General features: G+C 50.3%; 1 protein-coding gene across 1 annotated transcript; it reads left to right on the forward strand.

Annotated features, from left to right (window-relative positions):
- The first annotated feature begins 8,143 nt into the window (after positions 1–8,143).
- On the forward strand, positions 8,144–9,115 carry LOC143975858 (integrase/recombinase xerD homolog). Its single transcript, XM_077478415.1, has 2 exons — positions 8,144–8,896; positions 8,996–9,115. Exons 1-2 carry the CDS (start codon positions 8,144–8,146, stop codon positions 9,113–9,115), a joined length of 873 nt encoding a protein of 290 aa, XP_077334541.1.
- Positions 9,116–18,221: the final 9,106 nt, after the last annotated feature.

The following is an 18,221-nucleotide window of genomic DNA, read 5'->3' on the forward strand; positions in this document are numbered from 1 at the left end:
CAAAATCAGCACCCTTCAGATCAGAGTGCCTCCTTACGTCAGTCCCCCATTATAACAAAGTCAGCACCCTACACATCAGAGTCCCTGTTTACATCCATCCCCCCATTACATCAAAGTCAGCACCCTTCACATTGGAGTCCCTCCTTACGTCAGTCCCCCATTACATCAAAATCAGCACCCTTCAGATCAGAGTCCCTCCTTACGTCAGTCCCCCATTACATCAAAGTCAGCGTCCTTCACATCAGAGTCCCTCATTACATCAGTCCCCCCATTGCATCAAAGTCAGCGCCCTTCACATTAGAGTCCCTCCTTATGTCAGTCCCCCCATTACATCAAAGTTAACACCCCCTTCACATCAGAGTCCCCCCCCCCTTACATCAGTCCCTCATTACATCAAAGTCAGCACCCTACACATCAGAGTCCCTGTTTATATCAGTCCCCCCATTACATCAAAGTCAGCCCCTTCACATCAGAGTCCCCCCTTACGTCAGTCCCCACCATTGCATCAAAGTTAGTGCCCTTCACATCAGAGTCCCTCCTTATGTCAGTCCACCCATTACATCAAACTTAATCCCCCCTTCACATCAGAGTCCCTCCTTACGTCAGTCCCCCATTACATCAAAGTTAGCACCCTACACATCAGAGTCCCTGTTTACATCAGTCCCCCCATTACATCAAAGTCAGCCCCTTCACATCAGAGTCCCCCCTTACGTCAGTCCCCCACTGCATCAAAGTCAGCCCCTTCACATCAGAGTCCCTCCTTACGTCAGTCCCCCCATTGCATCAAAGTTAACTCCAGCTTCACATTAGAGTCCCTCCTTACGTCAGTCCCCCCATTACATCAAAATCAGCACCCTTCAGATCAGAGTCCCTCCTTACGTCAGTCCCCCATTACATCAAAGTCAGCACCCTACACATCAGAGTCCCTGTTTACATCCGTCCCCCCATTACATCAAAGTCAGCGCCCTTCACATCAGATTCCCTCCTTACATCAGTCCCCCCCCCATTACATCAAAATCAGCACCCTTCAGATCAGAGTCCCTCCTTACGTCAGTCCCCCATTACATCAAAGTCAGCACCCTACACATCAGAGTCCCTGTTTACATCCGTCCCCCCATTACATCAAAGTCAGCGCCCTTCACATCAGAGTCCCTCCTTACGTCAGTCCCCCATTACATCAAAATCAGCACCCTTCAGATCAGAGTCCCTCCTTACGTCAGTCCCCCATTACATCAAAGTCAGCACCCTACACATCAGAGTCCCTGTTTACATCTGTCCCCCCATTACATCAAAGTCAGCGCCCTTCACATCAGAGTCCCTCCTTACATCAGTCCCCACCATTGCATCAAAGTCAGCACCCTTCACATCAGAGTCCCTCCTTACATCAGTCCCCACGATTGCATCAAAGTCAGCGTCCTTCACATCATAGTTCCTCCTTACGTCAGTCCCCACCATTGCATCAAAGTTAACCCCCCTTCACATCAGAGTCCCTCCTTACGTCAGTCCCCCATTACATCAAAGTCAGCACCCTACACATCAGAGTCCCTGTTTATATCAGTCCCCCATTACATCAAAGTCAGCCCCTTCACATCAGAGTCCCCCCTTACGTCAGTCCCCACCATTGCATCAAAGTCAGAGCCCTTCACATCAGAGTCCCTCCTTATGTCAGTCCACCCATTACATCAAAGTTAACCCCCCTTCACATCAGAGTCCCTCCTTACGTCAGTCCCCCATTACATCAAAGTTAGCACCCTACACATCAGAGTCCCTGTTTACATCAGTCCCCCCATTACATCAAAGTCAGCCCCTTCACATCAGAGTCCCTCCTTACGTCAGCCTCCCCATTGCATCAAAGTTAACTCCAGCTTCACATTAGAGTCCCTCCTTACGTCAGTCCCCCCATTACATCAAAATCAGCACCCTTTAGATCAGAGTCCCTCCTTACGTCAGTCCCCCTATTGCATCAAAGTCAGCACCCCTCACATCATAGTCCCTCCTTACGTCCCTCCACTCATTACATCAAAGTCAGTGCCCTACACATCAGAGTCCCTTCTTAGATTAGTCCCCCATTACATCAAAGTCAACGCATTTCACATCAGAGTCCCTCCTTACGTCAATCCCCCCCATTACATCAAAAAGTCAGGGCCCCATCACATCAGAGTCCCTACTTATGTCAGTCCCCCCATTACATCAAAGTCAGCACCCTTCACATCAGAGTCCCCCCTTACATCAGTCCCCCCATTGCATCAAAGTCAGCACCCTTCACATCATACTCCCTCCTTACGTCACTCCACTCATTACATCAAAGTCAGCGCCCCTTCACATCAGAGTCCCTCCTTAATGCCACGTACACACAAGCAGAAGAAAAGTCAGATGGAAACTTTTCATCGTATATTCCGATCGTATGTGTGCCTCATCGGACTTTTTTTTCCGAAAATTCTGATGGACCTAGAAATAAAACATGTTTTGAATATTTACGAGGGGACCAATTCCTATCGGGAAAACCGCTCGCCTGTATGCTGTTCCAACGGACCAAAAACTATGCATGCTCTGAACCAAGTATGAGACGGAAGCGATCGGTGTGGTAAAACTAGTGTTCGTATTGGAGCTAGCACATTCCTCACGCTGCTAATTCTGTGATCTTTTAATGCAGCACATTCTTTTCTTCCTGGAAAAATGAAATTGTTTTGCTGCTCATATTCACACAGAGTTCTCACAAACTGATTTCTTTATTATTGATCCTCATCTCATGATTAATATTCTATTTTATAAAAGCACAATCTCCATCAATAATGTCTACAATTTTTTTATTTCATCAGATTTATTTTACGATTACTTAAAAATTATTTTCTAGTGATCTGCATATAATTTGTTTTTTTGGAGTGTCAAGTTACCACAATAACATTATTATCTTATATTTTTTATTAACCTCAAGGAGGTTGTTGTCCCTTGTTAATTTGACTTTGTCTTTTTTAAATGTACTTGCCTACTCACAAGCAAACTGTCCTTTTTGAATAAAAACACACAGGAAAGAAAGCTCGGAGATGGACCACGTAGGGGGTAGGCGGAGAGCGAGCATGAAAATAGTGAAAATGGGGAAGCAGGGATAGGTCGAAAGAAGAAGGGGGCGGAGTTTAGCGCCATGAGGAGAGAGCGCTGCCCGCCCCAGCGTCAGTCGGAGGAAGAAGATTGGAGAGAGAGGACCATGGCATCCTCACTGACGGACCTGGTCACGCAAATGAGGGCCGCCGCGGCGGCCAACGGGGAGTGCTGGCTCCGAGATCAGGTGGCAGCGGTGTTGGGGACAGAAGGGGACAGCGGACGGTCACAGGGGTAGGACTCGGCTCAGGTGTGGCACTCCCGCCCACCGGCTCGGTTCTCCCTGGAATCTCCCGGGGCTGCTGCATTCCGCAGAGCGGGGAATGCTGGCTTCGCCCCCCGCGAGCCACCCGCAAAACGGCCGGCAATGGCAGCAGCAGAGGCCTTAAGGAGGAGAAGGGCAGACGGGCGCAGTGCCACACGGCCGCAGGCTGGTCCGGCAGCGGCAGCACAGGAGGAGAGGCACCTGCAAGGTGAAGGATCGGGCCTGTCCCCTGGCGCAGCCTCGGCGGGGGCAGGGCTATAGCGAAGGAGACGCGGAGAGGCCGCAGCCAGGTCCACTACGCCATCCAGAGGGAGCAGAGGGTCGCCGGACGGGCGCCAGAGAGGACCCGGCCTGATGCGGCAGGGACTGTGTGACGGAGCCAAGCGGAAGGACAAGTCGGCTGGCAAGGCAACCACCGGGCGGAGTCAAGGACGGCCCAGGCGCAGCTCTCCTCCGGAACATGCGGGAGCGTCAAGTCAGTAGAGTGGAGAAGACGATCGGAGTCCGGAACGATCCGAAGGCGAACTGTCGGCGTCCGAAGATGAGGTGCCGGGTGGCGGTCCGTCAACGGTCAGTGGTCTTCCAGGCGGTCCGGTAAGTCAGCTTTTCTTATGGGACGCTTAGGGGGGGGCAGCGGGCGGTTGGGGATTGGAGGTAGTAGCGGGGCCGGGACTGAAGGAGTTGGTGGGCAGGTATGAGCAGGTACAGTGGTGTGAAAAAGTGTTTGCCCCCTTCCTCATTTCCTGTTCCTTTGCATGTTTGTCACACTTAAGTGTTTTCGGAACATCAAACCAATTTAAACAATAGTCAAGGACAACACAAGTAAACACAAAATGCAATTTGTAAATGAAGGTGTTTATTATTAAAGGTGAAAAAAAATCCAAACCATCATGGCCCTGTGTTAAAAAGTGATTGCCCCCTTGTTAAAACATACTATAACTGTGGTTGTGCACACCTGAGTTCAATTTCTCTAGCCACACCCAGGCCTGATTATTGCCACACCTGTTCACAATCAAGGCATCACTTAAATAGGAGCTGCTTGACACAGTAAGGTCCACCAGAAGATCCTTAAAAGCTACACATCATGCCGAGACCCAAAGAAATTCAGGAACAATTGAGAAAGAAAGTTATTGAGATCTATCAGTCTGGAAAGGGTTATAAAGCCCTTTCCAAAGCTTTGGGAATCCAGCGAACCACAGTGAGAGCCATTATCCACAAATGGCGAAGACATGGAACAGTGGTGAACCTTCCCAGGAGTGGCCGGCCGCCCAAAATTACCCCAAGAGCGCAGCGACGACTCATCCAAGAGGTCACAAAAGACCCCACAACAACGTCCAAGGAACTGCAGGCCTCACTTGCCTCAGTTAAGGTCAGCGTTCATGCCTCCACCATCAGGAAAAGACTTGGCAAAAATGGCCTGCATGGCAGAGTTCCAAGGAGAAAACCACTGCTGAGCAAAAAGAACATCAAAGCTCGTCTCAATTTCTCCACAACACATCTTGATGATCCCCAAGACTTTTGGGACAACATTCTGTGGACCGATGAGACAAAAGTGGAACTCTTTGGAAGGTGTGTGTCCAAGTATATCTGGCGTAGAAGGAACACTGCATTTCATAAAAAGAACATTATACCAACAGTAAAATATGGTGGTGGTAGTGTGATGGTCTGGGGCTGTTTTGCTGCTTCAGGACCTGGAAGACTTGCCGTGATAAAAGGAACTATGAATTCTGCTGTCTACCAAGAGATCCTGAAGGAGAATGTCCGACCATCTGTTCGTGTACTCAAGCTGAAACAAACTTGGGTTCTGCAGCAGGACAATGATCCTAAACACACCAGCAAGTCCACCACCGAATGGCTGAAGAAAAACAAAATGAAGACTTTGGAGTGGCCTAGCCAAAGTCCTGACCTGAATCCTATTGAGATGTTGTGGTATGACCTTAAAAAGGCCGTTCATGCTCGAAAACCCTCTAATGTAACTGAATTAGGACAATTCTGCAAAGATGAGTGGGCCAAAATTCCTCCAGGACGCTGTAAAAGCCTCATTGCACGTTATCGCAAACGCTTGGTTGCAGTTGTTGCTGCTAAGGGTGGCCCAACCAGTTATTAGGTTTAGGGGGCAATCACTTTTTCACACAGGGCCATGATGGTTTGAATTTTTTTTCACCTTTAATAATAAACACCTTCATTTACAAATTGCATTTTGTGTTTACTTGTGTTGTCCTTGACTATTGTTTAAATTGGTTTGATGTTCCGAAACACTTAAGTGTGACAAACATGCAAAGGAACAGGAAATGAGGAAGGGGGCAAACACTTTTTCACACCACTGTATGAGCAAACCGGTACCGTACTGGTTGCGCCGGGGGCTGCATGGACCGCTCCGGTGCCAAGGGAGGGGGGTGCGGAGGGGGTAAGGGACGGGTCGGGGGCCGCAGTGCCGCCTGCCCCAGCGCCGAGTGGGGAAGCGGTGGTGGTGCCTCCGCCCACTGTGCCTACAGAGGTTACCGGAGCGGGGTCGGGTGCTGGGGTGGTGACCGCGGCGGCCGCGGTGCTGCCGGGGACGTCGGGGGAAAAGGCGGGGACTGGGGGGATGCGGTAAGAAACAAGATGTGATTAGGTTGGCGGATGCGGCGCAGTGCGAGGTATATGTGTGTTTTGAGGGACCGCTGGGCGCGCATTTAAAACAGGAGGTTAGGGAGAAGATTTGGAAAGGGGAATACGTGGAAATATTTTCACTGTTGCCCCCGGAGAAGTTTAATTTGGACAGGGTGAAACCGGAAGACAACAAGAAGGAGGACGAGGAAAAAAGACGATACCGGCTGATACCAAGGACATCAGCTTGTGGATGCGACTGATGTCTTCTGCGAGGATGCCGACTCAGTTTTTTCAGGGGTGGGGCGGTGGATCTGGGACTTCCGGTCAATCGGCCACTAGGAAGAAGGGAGTCTGTTGGCAATACAACTAAGGCAGTTGTAGATTTGCGGGGAGCTGCAAATACAAACACAAGTGCTCTGGTTGTGGGGGTGCCCACCCGGTCTCTCGATGTTTTAAACAGGGAAAAAGTAGGGTTGGAGATTCTGCGCATAAGAGGGACGACGCCGGTGAGGCTGGAAAAGATGCAGCCTTTTCTAGATCGATATCCGGATAGGGAGACGGCGCGGATTTTGGGTCAGGGGTTTGCGGAGGGGTTTCAAATACCGGCGGTCATGGAGGTGGCCCCTCCAGTATCGAGGAACCTGCGGTCTGCAATGCTTCATCCGGAGGTGGTTTCAGAGAAATTACGGAAGGAGGTGGCACTGGGGCGTGTTGCGGGCCCATTTAAGGATATGCCCATCAAGGATTTGGTGGTTTCTCCATTAGGGGTGGTGCCCAAACGGGAAGCGGGTAAGTATCGGCTGATACACCACTTGTCGCATCCGAAAGGGGGATCGGTTAACGATGCCATCAATCCCAGGCTGAGCGCAGTGTCATACACGTCATTCGATGCGGCGGTTTTCTGGGTGAGGCGATACGGTAAGGGGGCACTGATGGCGAAAACGGACATCGAAGCGGCGTTTCGATTGTTGCCAGTGCACCCTGATAGTTTTTGCCTGCTTGGTTGCTGTTGGCAGGACGAATACTATGTGGACAGGTGCCTGCCCATGGGGTGCTCCATGTCCTGTGCGTTGTTCGAGCGTTTCAGTTCCTTTGTAGAATGGGTGGTCAGAGACGTCACGGGAGTGAGCTCGGTCATCCACTATCTGGATGATTTCCTGTGCGTGGGACCAGGAACGTCGGCGATATGTGCAGTACTGTTGACGACGCTGGAGCAGGTGGCGGAGAGTTTTGTCATTCCTTTGGCCCTAGACAAGACGGAAGGGCCAACCACGGTGATTAGCTTTTTGGGCATAGTTTTGGATTCGGAGGCCATGGAATGCCGGCTACCGGTAGACAAGCTGGAGGCATTGAAGGCAGAGATACGGGGGTTGGTAGGCGTACGCAAAGTTCAGCTCAGGACTCTTCAGTCTGTGCTAGGAAAGTTAAACTTTGCATGCCGGATTATACCGATGGGAAGGGTTTTCAGTCGGCGGTTAGCGGCCAGTACAGGTGGTGTGGATTCCCCAAAACACTTTGTGAGATTGTTGAAGGAACATCGGGAGGACACATGTTTTCGGACCAATTCAAAGGAAGGGTATTGTGGACGTCGGGGCTGGTGAGTAACTTTGACCTGGAACTCTACACCGACGCGGCTGGGGCAGCGGGGTTTGGGGCTTTCTTTCAAGGGGCATGGAGTGCGGGCCCCTGGCCCACGTCCTGGAGAACTGGGGGACTGCTACGGAACATGGTGCTGCTGGAGCTTTTTCCGGTGGTGCTGGCGGGTAGAGCTTTGGGGGGAAGCTTTCCGGGATCGGAAAGTGCGTTTCCATGTGGACAACCTGGGGGTGGTGCAGGTGCTGAACAGAATTTCGGCGGCATACCCACCAGTGGTGTGCTTGCTGCGACACTTGGTCCTTTGCTGTATGCAACTGAACATCTTTGTACATGCAGTGCATTTGCCGGGGGTTGAAAACATTATAGCTGATGATCTCGTTTCCAGTGGGACAAGTTCCGGGAGTTGGCTCCCGCAGCGGAGGAGCACGGGATCCCCTGCCCAGAGAGACTGTGGAGGCTTGCGTTGGAAGAGTGTCCGATTGGATCAGAAGTTCGGTGAGTGGGGGAACGTGGTCGGCGTACGAGAGGACATGGGCTGAGTGGGAAGCATTGTGTGGACAGGTACAGGCGGAGGTGCGGGATCATAGGCTGATGGTGCTGTACTTTGTGGCTCGGAATTTGGAAGATGGCATATCGATATCCAGTGTAGGGCGGAAGTTGGCTGGTTTAGCGTTCTGGTTCAAGCTGAGAGGGGAGCCAGATTTAACAAAAGATTTTTGGGTACGTCAGGCGGTGAAGGGTTACCGAAAGGGTCGCCAGGTAAATGATGACAGGAGGCCGGTGTCTTTTGAATTATTGGGCAGGATTTGTGAAAAGCTGAAGGTGGTGTGTGCCTCGGGGTACGAGGTTTTGTTGTTTAGGGCCGCGTTTGTGTTGGCCTTTTTTGGGGCGTTCCGAATAGGGGAATTAGTCAGCCCTTCTAAGAAGGGACGGAGAGGTTTGTTTGTGGAGGAGGTCACTTGCTTGAATGACAGAGTGACCATGAGGGTACGCAGGTCAAAAATGGACCAGGACGGTAAAGGCAAGGAAGTTGTGGTGTTCGCAATTCCGGGCTGTCAGCTGTGTCCAGTCCTCGTCCTGCGTGAATTTTTAGATTGCCGACCGGCTCTGCTGGGTCCATTGCTGCTGCACAAAGGGGGGGAATTTTTGTCACGATTCCAGTTCATAGGGGTTTTTCGGAAATGTTTACAGGCATTGGGTTTAGGGGGGGAGAAGTTTTCCTCACATTCGTTCAGGATCGGGGCCGCGATGGAAGTGGTCAGGTGGGGATTGGATGAGGAATTGGTTAAAAGAATCGGCCGGTGGGAATCGCGGAGGTTTCGGTCCTATGTTCGACCGGAGTTGGTATGTGTTTAGTTGGGTAGCTATGGGGGACTGTCGGCATGGGTTTGTGTTATGAATGTACTGTGACCGTTATTTGGTTCTTTGTTTTCTTTCTTTCAGGTGGTCCACCAGGGTTGGTCTGGATTATGGGTCACTCGTATGTGTGCTGGGGAGCTAGGAGGGGTGATGTCAGGCCGGAAGGTCCGCAACTGGGCATCTCAAGGAGGAAGGCTTACCTGAAGCGGTTCAGTTTTCCGGCATGCTTTGGAGCAGGATGGTTCATGAGGTGCATCGTTTTGCGGGTTTTGATAGGCCCCCGGACGTCTTGGTGTTACATTTAGGGGGTAATGATCTGGGCTTGCGCACCAAATTAGACATTACAAGGGATATCAAATACGATTTCCTATGCCTTAGGGCGGCGTTTCCTGGGATGATCATAGTGTGGTCAGACATGGTCGCCAGGTCCACAGAGAGGTTAGCTAGGTCCGTAGAAAAGATCAACAAGGCCAGGAGGAAGGTGAACGAAGACATCAGCCGTTTTGAAGTTCGCAATGGGGGGCTGGCTGTGCGACATGTAGAGCTAGAGGTGGACACATGGAGGTACCTACATGCAGATGGGGTGCCCCTGAACGACGTGGGGATTGATCTGTGGTCCTTAGGTCTCCAGGAGGGGATCGAACGAGCTTTGAGGGTGTGGAGGTGCAAGCAAGGTTAAGGGTTTTTCCTTGCTTGCTATGGCGGATGTTGGTCGGTGCAGGTAAAGGAAGATAACCCCTCCCCACAGAGAAGTTGATGCGGGACCCATTGGAGATATGGGCTCGTTGCTGATGCCATATAACAATGGTTATATGGAAGATGGTGAATGGGGGGCACTGCGGTCAAAGAGTTGGTGGCCTCTGAGCTAGCATATCAGCTTGAGGCCTGGTACAGTTAATACGATCGCAGTGTCGGTTGATTGGTATGTTAATGGGGTGGGGAGAGGGAAGGCCCTGCAGAAGACCAACACGTTTTCAGTTTATTCAGTTAAATGATAAGTTCATTATTTGTTTTGATATGTTTATTATATGTTTAATTAATAAAGAGGCTGCTACGGCCACTAATTACTCCAAGTAAAAGGTGTGGTCTCTTTAATGGGAAAGTTGAAGGATGGAGTTGGGTGGCTGGGTAGCAACAAATAAGGGGGGCAACATCAGTTATACTATATTCAAGAAAGCTCGGAGACGGACCACGTAGGGGGTAGGCAGAGAGCGAGCATGAAAATAGTGAAATGGGGAAGCAGGGATAGGTCGAAATAAGAACGGGGCGGAGTTTAGCGCCACGAGGAGTGAGCGATGCCCGTCCCAGCGTCAGTCGGAGGAAGAAGATTCCCACCCTCCCTCCCTGGTAGAATAAAAAGAGAGGGGACAGGGTACTGTGGGAAGTGCTGTAGCGATCCTTTCGTTATCGGGAGTTGTTAACATGTTTTTGCCTTCAGATGTTGGTGGTGGATGTCGTAGCGGTTGGCGGATGTTGGTCGGTGCAGGTAAAGGAAGATAACCTCTCCCCACAGAGAAGTTGATGCGGGACCCATTGGAGATATGGGCTCCTTGCTGATGCCATATAATAATGGTTATATGGAAGATGGTGAATGGGGGGCACTGCGGTCAAAGAGTTGGTGGCCTCTGAGCTAGCATATCAGCTTGAGGCCTGGTACAGTTAATACGATCGCAGTGCCGGTTGATTGGTATGTTAATGGGGTGGGGAGAGGGAAGGCCCTGCAGAAGACCAACGCGTTTTCAGTTTATTCAGTTAAATGATAAGGTCATTGTTTGTTTTGATATGTTTATTATATGTTTAATTAATAAAGAGGCTGCTACGGCCACTAATTACTCCAAGTAAAAGGTGTGGTCTCTTTAATGGGAAAGTTGAAGGATGGAGTTGGGTGGCTGGGTAGTAGGGATGAGCTTCGTGTTCGAGTCGAACGCATGTTCGACTCGAACATTGGTCGTTCATGCGTTCGCCGAATTCCGAACGTTTGGGCCGTTCGCGGCAAAATTCGTGTGGCCCACAATGCACTGCGATGGCGCAATGCATTGCTGTCTCACGATTGGCCAAGCATGCACTGTGACCCCGCATGCTTGGCCAATCGCAGCGCCAGTGGCGGGAAGAGCAATGGTTGGCCACAGGCATCCTGCCTGTGGCCAATCATAGCTCAGACTGTGTAGTGCACGCCCCACACTATATAAAGCTGCCTTTCAGGCGGCCTCGTGTAGTGTTTGTTAGCATCTGAAGCAGTGGGTGTTCTGTGTACCTTCAACACAGTTACACACCAATCGTTTTTGGCTGATTTACTATTTTGCTCTTGTGTAGTGGTTACTGTCTGTGCCCTGACCGCAGTATACACCACTATATTCACCTCACCTATATAGCTAGTGATCTAGCTTTAATAATAGAGCTTGCAGTCAGTAGTGTTAGTGCGTGCTGTGTGCCTGCTCTGTACCCAGTACATACCGCTATTATCCACCTACATAGCTGTTCTCTATTTGGGCCCGATTGGCATCTGCTGGAGTTATTGGAAGTTGTGTGTGCTTCCAGCACAGCACAGTATACATCTGTATATACCCCTTTAACTCTGCTGTTTTCTGGTCATTGTCTGCGTGCCCTGACCGCAGTATACACCGTGATATTCACCTCACCTATATAGCTAGTGGTCCATCTTTAACAATAGAGCTTGCAGTCAGCAGTGTCACTCAGGAGATAGTGCGTGCTGTGTGCCTGCTCTGTACCCAGTACATACCGCTATTATCCACCTACATAGCTGTTCTCTATTTGGGCCCGATTGACATCTGCGGGAGTTATTGGAAGTTGTGTGTGCTTCCAGCACAGCACAGTATACATCTGTATATACCCCTTTAACTCTGCTGTTTTCTTGTTATTGTCTGCGTGCCCTGACCGCAGTATACACTGTGATATTCACCTCACCTATATAGCTAGTGGTCCATCTTTAACAATAGAGCTTGCAGTCAGCAGTGTCACTCAGGAGATAGTGCGTGCTGTGTGCCTGCTCTGTACCCAGTACATACCGCTATTATCCACCTACATAGCTGTTCTCTATTTGGGCCCGATTGGCATCTGCTGGAGTTATTGGAAGTTGTGTGTGCTTCCAGCACAGCACAGTATACATCTGTATATACCCCTTTAACTCTGCTGTTTTCTGGTCATTGTCTGCGTGCCCTGACCGCAGTATACACCGTGATATTCACCTCACCTATATAGCTAGTGGTCCATCTTTAACAATAGAGCTTGCAGTCAGCAGTGTCACTCAGGAGATAGTGCGTGCTGTGTGCCTGCTCTGTACCCAGTACATACCGCTATTATCCACCTACATAGCTGTTCTCTATTTGGGCCCGATTGACATCTGCGGGAGTTATTGGAAGTTGTGTGTGCTTCCAGCACAGCACAGTATACATCTGTATATACCCCTTTAACTCTGCTGTTTTCTTGTTATTGTCTGCGTGCCCTGACCGCAGTATACACTGTGATATTCACCTCACCTATATAGCTAGTGGTCCATCTTTAACAATAGAGCTTGCAGTCAGCAGTGTCACTCAGGAGATAGTGCGTGCTGTGTGCCTGCTCTGTACCCAGTAAATACCGCTATTATCCACCTACATAGCTGTTCTCTATTTGGGCCCGATTGACATCTGCTGGAGTTATTGGAAGTTGTGTGTGCTTCCAGCACAGCACAGTATACATCTGTATATACCCCTTTAACTCTGCTGTTTTCTTGTTATTGTCTGCGTGCCCTGACCGCAGTATACACCGTGATATTCACCTCACCTATATAGCTAGTGGTCCATCTTTAACAATAGAGCTTGCAGTCAGCAGTGTCACTCAGGAGATAGTGCGTGCTGTGTGCCTGCTCTGTACCCAGTACATACCGCTATTATCCACCTACATAGCTGTTCTCTATTTGGGCCCGATTGACATCTGCTGGAGTTATTGGAAGTTGTGTGTGCTTCCAGCACAGCACAGTATACATCTGTATATACCCCTTTAACTCTGCTGTTCTATAAAAAAGGCATCTGCAGGAGTTAGTGGGTGTTGTGTGCCTCCAGCACAATATAAACTACCCAACTACTGTTTTACCCAACTCCCTTCAGGCCATTACCATGTCTGGAAGGCCAGCAAGGAGAGGCAGACAGGCGCGAGCCGATAAAAGAGGGCAAGCAGGCTCTGTGTCTAGAGACAACAGTGCTGGTCGTGGACGCGGTGCATTGTCATCAGCACGTGGCCATGGGACATGCTTGTCCTTCTTTTCTGCAGCTGGACATGTTGAACCGCAACATGTCAACCACTTGGTAGAGTGGATGACCAAGCCCTCTTCATCCTCCTCATCCTCTCTCACCCAGTCTCAGGGTAGTAGAAAAGCAGCTGCCAACACATCGTCGTCCCTCCTCTCAATGTCATCATCAGTGACTCCTTCCCTAGACCCACCACGTCCTCCTGAGGAGTCTCCTGAACTCTTTGAGCACAGTGTTGGGTACATGCTCCAGGAGGATGCCCAGTGTTTGGTGGGCTCTGATGATGACACTCAGCTAGAGGAAGGCAGTAGCGTGAGCACAGAGAGAGGGGATGCTCAAGAAGGACAGCAATCTGGCAGTCATGTTCCACAAGCTGCAGCATACTGCCAGGTTTGCTACAGCGATGAAGAGGGAGGGGATGATGAGGGCACTGACTCCACGTGGGTGCCTGGAAGGAGGGAGGAGGAGGAGGAGGAGGAGGAGGCACATGTCCAACGAGGCAGGATGCCCTCCGGGGGCCAGCTTAGGGGCAGCACACCGACTGAATCACACCGCAGAGCTCCGCCTGCGCAGAGCGCTTCCTCTGCGCGTTATTCTAAAAGTTCTTTGGTGTGGGCCTTTTTTGAGACGAGTGCATCAGATCGCACCGCTGCTATTTGCAACATATGTCTCAAGCGTATCTCACGTGGCCAAAACATCAGCCGCTTGGGCACCACATGCTTGACCAGACATATGTTGACCTGCCATGCAGCTCGTTGGCAAGCATACCTCAAAGACCCACACCAAAGAACAAAGCGGACCTCTCCTTGCTCCTCATCAGCTGGCATCTCCAACCCCACTAGACCTTCAGTCCTCTCTGAAACCTGCTCTGAGAGGAATGAAGGTGTAGAATTAGGTGTGTCACAGCCAAGTGCTTCCGGGAACTCTGCTAGTGGTACATCCACGTCCGATTATAGCAGACAAATGTCCCTGCCCCAGCTGCTGGACCGACGGAAGAAATTTACTCCCAGCCATCCACATGCCCAGCGGTTGAATGCTAGCTTGGCTAAATTGCTAGCACTTCAACTGCTGCCTTTTCAGTTGGTAGACTCGGCCCCCTTCCGTGAGTTTGTACAATGTGCGGTTCCTCAGTGGCAGGTCCCCAAACGCCACTTTTTCTCACGGAAGGCAATTCCGGCTCTCTACCGGCATGTGGAAGGCAATGTCCTTGCCTCGCTGGACAGGGCGGTCAGCGGTAAGGTGCATATTACCGCTGACTCATGGTCCAGCAGGCATGGACAGGGACGTTACCTGTCTTTCACGGCCCATTGGGTCACTCTTCTGGCTGCTGGGAAGGATGCAGGACAAGGTGCAGTAGTATTGGAGGATGTTCCGCCACCACGCCTCCAAAATGCTACTATTGGTTGTGACACACCTCTCTCCTCCACCCCCTCCTCTTCTTCTTCCTCCATGGCCTCTTCCAGTGCTCTGTCCTCAGAACCAGCGGTGCTCCGTAGGCGTTGCAGGGGCTACGCAAGTACGCAGGCAAAACGATGCCATGCCATGCTTGCGCTGGTTTGTTTGGGGGACAGGAGCCACACTGGGGCGGATGTTTTGTCAGCTCTGCAGGGGCAGGCCGAGAGGTGGTTGACGCCACGCCAGCTTAAGCCAGGAATGGTGGTTTGCGACAATGGCACCAACCTCCTCTCCGCCCTCCAACAGGGACAACTGACCCATGTGCCCTGTGTAGCTCACGTCCTTAACCTGGTGGTGCAGCGGTTCTTGGGCAGGTACCCCGGCTTACAGGATGTCCTGAAACAGGCCAGGAGAGTCTGTGTGCATTTCCGCCGATCATTTAATGCCTGTGCTCAGCTGGCTGAGCTCCAAAAGGAGTTGAACCTGCCCAAGAACCGCCTTATATGTGACATGCCCACCAGATGGAACTCAACATTGGCCATGCTGCAGCGGCTGCACACGCAGCAGAGGGCCATCAATGAGTACCTGTGCGACTACGGCACCAGGACAGGGTCAGGAGAGCTTGGTTTTTTCTCACCACGCCAGTGGGGCATGATCAGGGATGCATGCACTGTCCTGTCACCGTTTGAGGAGGCCACAAGGATGGTGAGCAGTGACAGTGCATGCATCAGTGACACTATACCTCTTGTCCACCTCTTGGAGCATACGCTGCGTGGAATAATGGACAGGGCACTTGAGGCAGAACAGAGGCAGGAAGAGGAGGACTTCCTTGCCTCTCAAGGCCCCCTTTATCCAGACAGTGTTCCTGCTGTGCCACCCATCACACAGGAAGAGGGTGAGGAGGAGGAAGAGGAGGAGGAGGATGATTGTGTCAGCATGGAGGTGGAGGCTGGCACTCAGCATCAGCAGCAGCAGTCTTATAGGGATGATTTACAGTCCCAAGAAACACGTGGACTTGTACGTGGCTGGGAGGAGGTAGCTGCGGATCATGTTGTCCTTAGTGACCCAGAGGACTCCGGACCGAATGCCTCAGCTAACCTACGCTGCATGGCCTCCCTGATCCTGCAAAGCCTGCGGAAGGATCCTCGTATTCTTCGGATTAAGGAGAGGGACCATTACTGGCTGGCCACTCTCCTTGATCCACGGTACAAGGGTAAGGTTGCCGACCTTATCTTGCCATCGCAGAGGGAGCAGAGGATGAGACATCTCCGGGAGGCCTTGCATAAAGCTCTGTGCAACGCGTTCCCAGAGACTGGGAGGTCACAAACTCCTGGTCCTGGACAACGTGTTGCTGAGGCATCAGCCAGAAGGAGCGGTGGAGAAGGTGGCCGTCTGACTGATGCTTTCAGACAATTTTTTAGTCCGCAGCCCCAAGGTATGATTGGTTCCAGCACCCATCGCCAGCGTCTAATTTACATGGTGCAGGAATACCTAGGGGCAAGGTCAGACTTGGACACCTTTCCCACTGAAAATCCTCTGGCTTACTGGGTCTTGAGGATGGATCACTGGCCAGAGCTTGCACAGTATGCAATTGAGCTACTGGCCTGTCCTGCATCCAGCGTTCTTTCGGAACGCACCTTCAGTGCTGCTGGTGGCTTCGTTACCGATCACAGGGTGCGCCTGTCCACCGAATCAGTTGATCGACTGACCTTCATCAAGATGAATCAGTCTTGGATCACCCACAGCTACCAAGCACCTGAAGCTGATGTAACCGAATAATTTTTTTTGAAATACCACATCCCTTCAAGACTGCCTATGCTGATGCTGAGTGACTGTCCTGTTATGTTGATTGTCTATCCTCTTCCTCCTCTGCTGATATGTTGGAAGAACATTTTTGGTTCTGGGTGATGCCAGCAGCCCAATTTTTCTGCCCCTGTTTAACAGGGGCGTTTAAGTACAATTTTTGATGCAATGCTTTGCAGCAGGGCTAATTCCTGCAAAAAAACTAGAGTGTATGGCAGAGGTTGCAGTGTGATGGCACCAGTGCCTAAGGCCCAATTTTTCTGCCCCTGTTTAACAGGGGCGTTTAAGTACAATTTTTGATGCAATGCTTTGCAGCAGGGCTAATTCCTGCAATAAAACTAGAGTGTATGGCAGAGGTTGCAGTGTGATGGCACCAGTGCCTAAGGCCCAATTTTTCTGCCCCTGTTTAACAGGGGCGTTTAAGTACAATTTTTGATGCAATGCTTTGCAGCAGGGCTAATTCCTGCAATAAAACTAGAGTGTATGGCAGAGGTTGCAGTGTGATGGCACCAGTGCCTAAGGCCCAATTTTTCTGCCCCTGTTTAACAGGGGCGTTTAAGTACAATTTTTGATGCAATGCTTTGCAGCAGGGCTAATTCCTGCAATAAAACTAGAGTGTATGGCAGAGGTTGCAGTGTGATGGCACCAGTGCCTAAGGCCCAATTTTTCTGCCCCTGTTTAACAGGGGCGTTTAAGTAAAATTTTTGATGCAATGCTTTGCAGCAGGGCTAATTCCTGCAAAAAAACTAGAGTATATGGCAGAGGTTGCAGTGTGATGGCACCAGTGCCTAAGGCCCAATTTTTCTGCTCCTGTTTAACAGGGGCGTTTAAGTACAATTTTTGATGCAATGCTTTGCAGCAGGGCTAATTCCTGCAATAAAACTAGAGTGTATGGCAGAGGTTGCAGTGTGATGGCACCAGTGCCTAAGGCCCAATTTTTCTGCCCCTGTTTAACAGGGGCGTTTAAGTAAAATTTTTGATGCAATGCTTTGCAGCAGGGCTAATTCCTGCAAAAAAACTAGAGTATATGGCAGAGGTTGCAGTGTGATGGCACCAGTGCCTAAGGCCAAATTTTTCTGCCCCTGTTTAACAGGGACATGTAATTACAATTCTTGATATAATATTTCACAGGAGGGCCCCTTCCTGTGCCCACCCAGAGTAACTGTGAGGACTTATAGTGTTGTGGCACCAGCACCACAACCACCAAAGGTCAATTTTTCTACCACTGTTCAACAATGGCATGTAATTACAATTCTTGATATAATCGTTCACAGCAGGGCGCTCCAGCGCTCACCAAGAGTCACTTTGAGGGCTTACAATGTTGTTGCAAAACCAACACCTTGTTCCGCCATTTCTGCAGAGCATATAGGGCAGGCCCCTACTTTCAAACATCCAACTTACAAACATCTCCTACTTGCAAACGGAAGGAGACAACAGCAAGTGAGATGAAAAAAGATGGACGACAAAACAAATTATACAGGGGTGATAACCCTTCCCTATGTTTTCCAAAAAGCTTAAAAATATTTTTTTTGACTGGAGCTACACTTTAAAAATGTACCAGTTGAAAATTACAAACAGATTCAACTTAACACAACAAACCTACACAGTCCCAGTCTTGTTTGCACCGCCTGTATACTGCTGTTCTGAGTATATAGGGACACACGCATTTCCTTTTTTTAATATGGGTACAGGGTTCCCCTTAATATGCGTACAAGACCCAAATAGGCTGGTAATGGGCAGGGAGGGCTACCCATGCCATTTTTCTGAATGATTTTCAACCATATTGCAGGAACCAGATATAACATTAAAACCGCAAGCAGTTTTAAATGGTGTTATTTCCGCTTAATGTCATTTTGTGCAGGGAC

The sequence above is a fragment of the Lithobates pipiens genome, unplaced genomic scaffold, assembly GCF_037356315.1.
Source record: "Lithobates pipiens isolate NorthernLeopardFrog02 unplaced genomic scaffold, aLitPip1_a1.2 Scaffold_13, whole genome shotgun sequence".
Taxonomy (NCBI): Eukaryota; Metazoa; Chordata; class Amphibia; order Anura; family Ranidae; genus Lithobates; species Lithobates pipiens.

Bases quoted from the DNA above. Each gene is read 5' to 3' on its own strand.
- LOC143975858 (XM_077478415.1), top strand. From the start codon at position 8,144: ATGGTGCTGTACTTTGTGGCTCGGAATTTGGAAGATGGCATATCGATA. The intron at 8,897-8,995 runs GTATGTGTTTAG...TCTTTCTTTCAG, and splicing joins CCTATGTTCGACCGGAGTTG to GTGGTCCACCAGGGTTGGTC.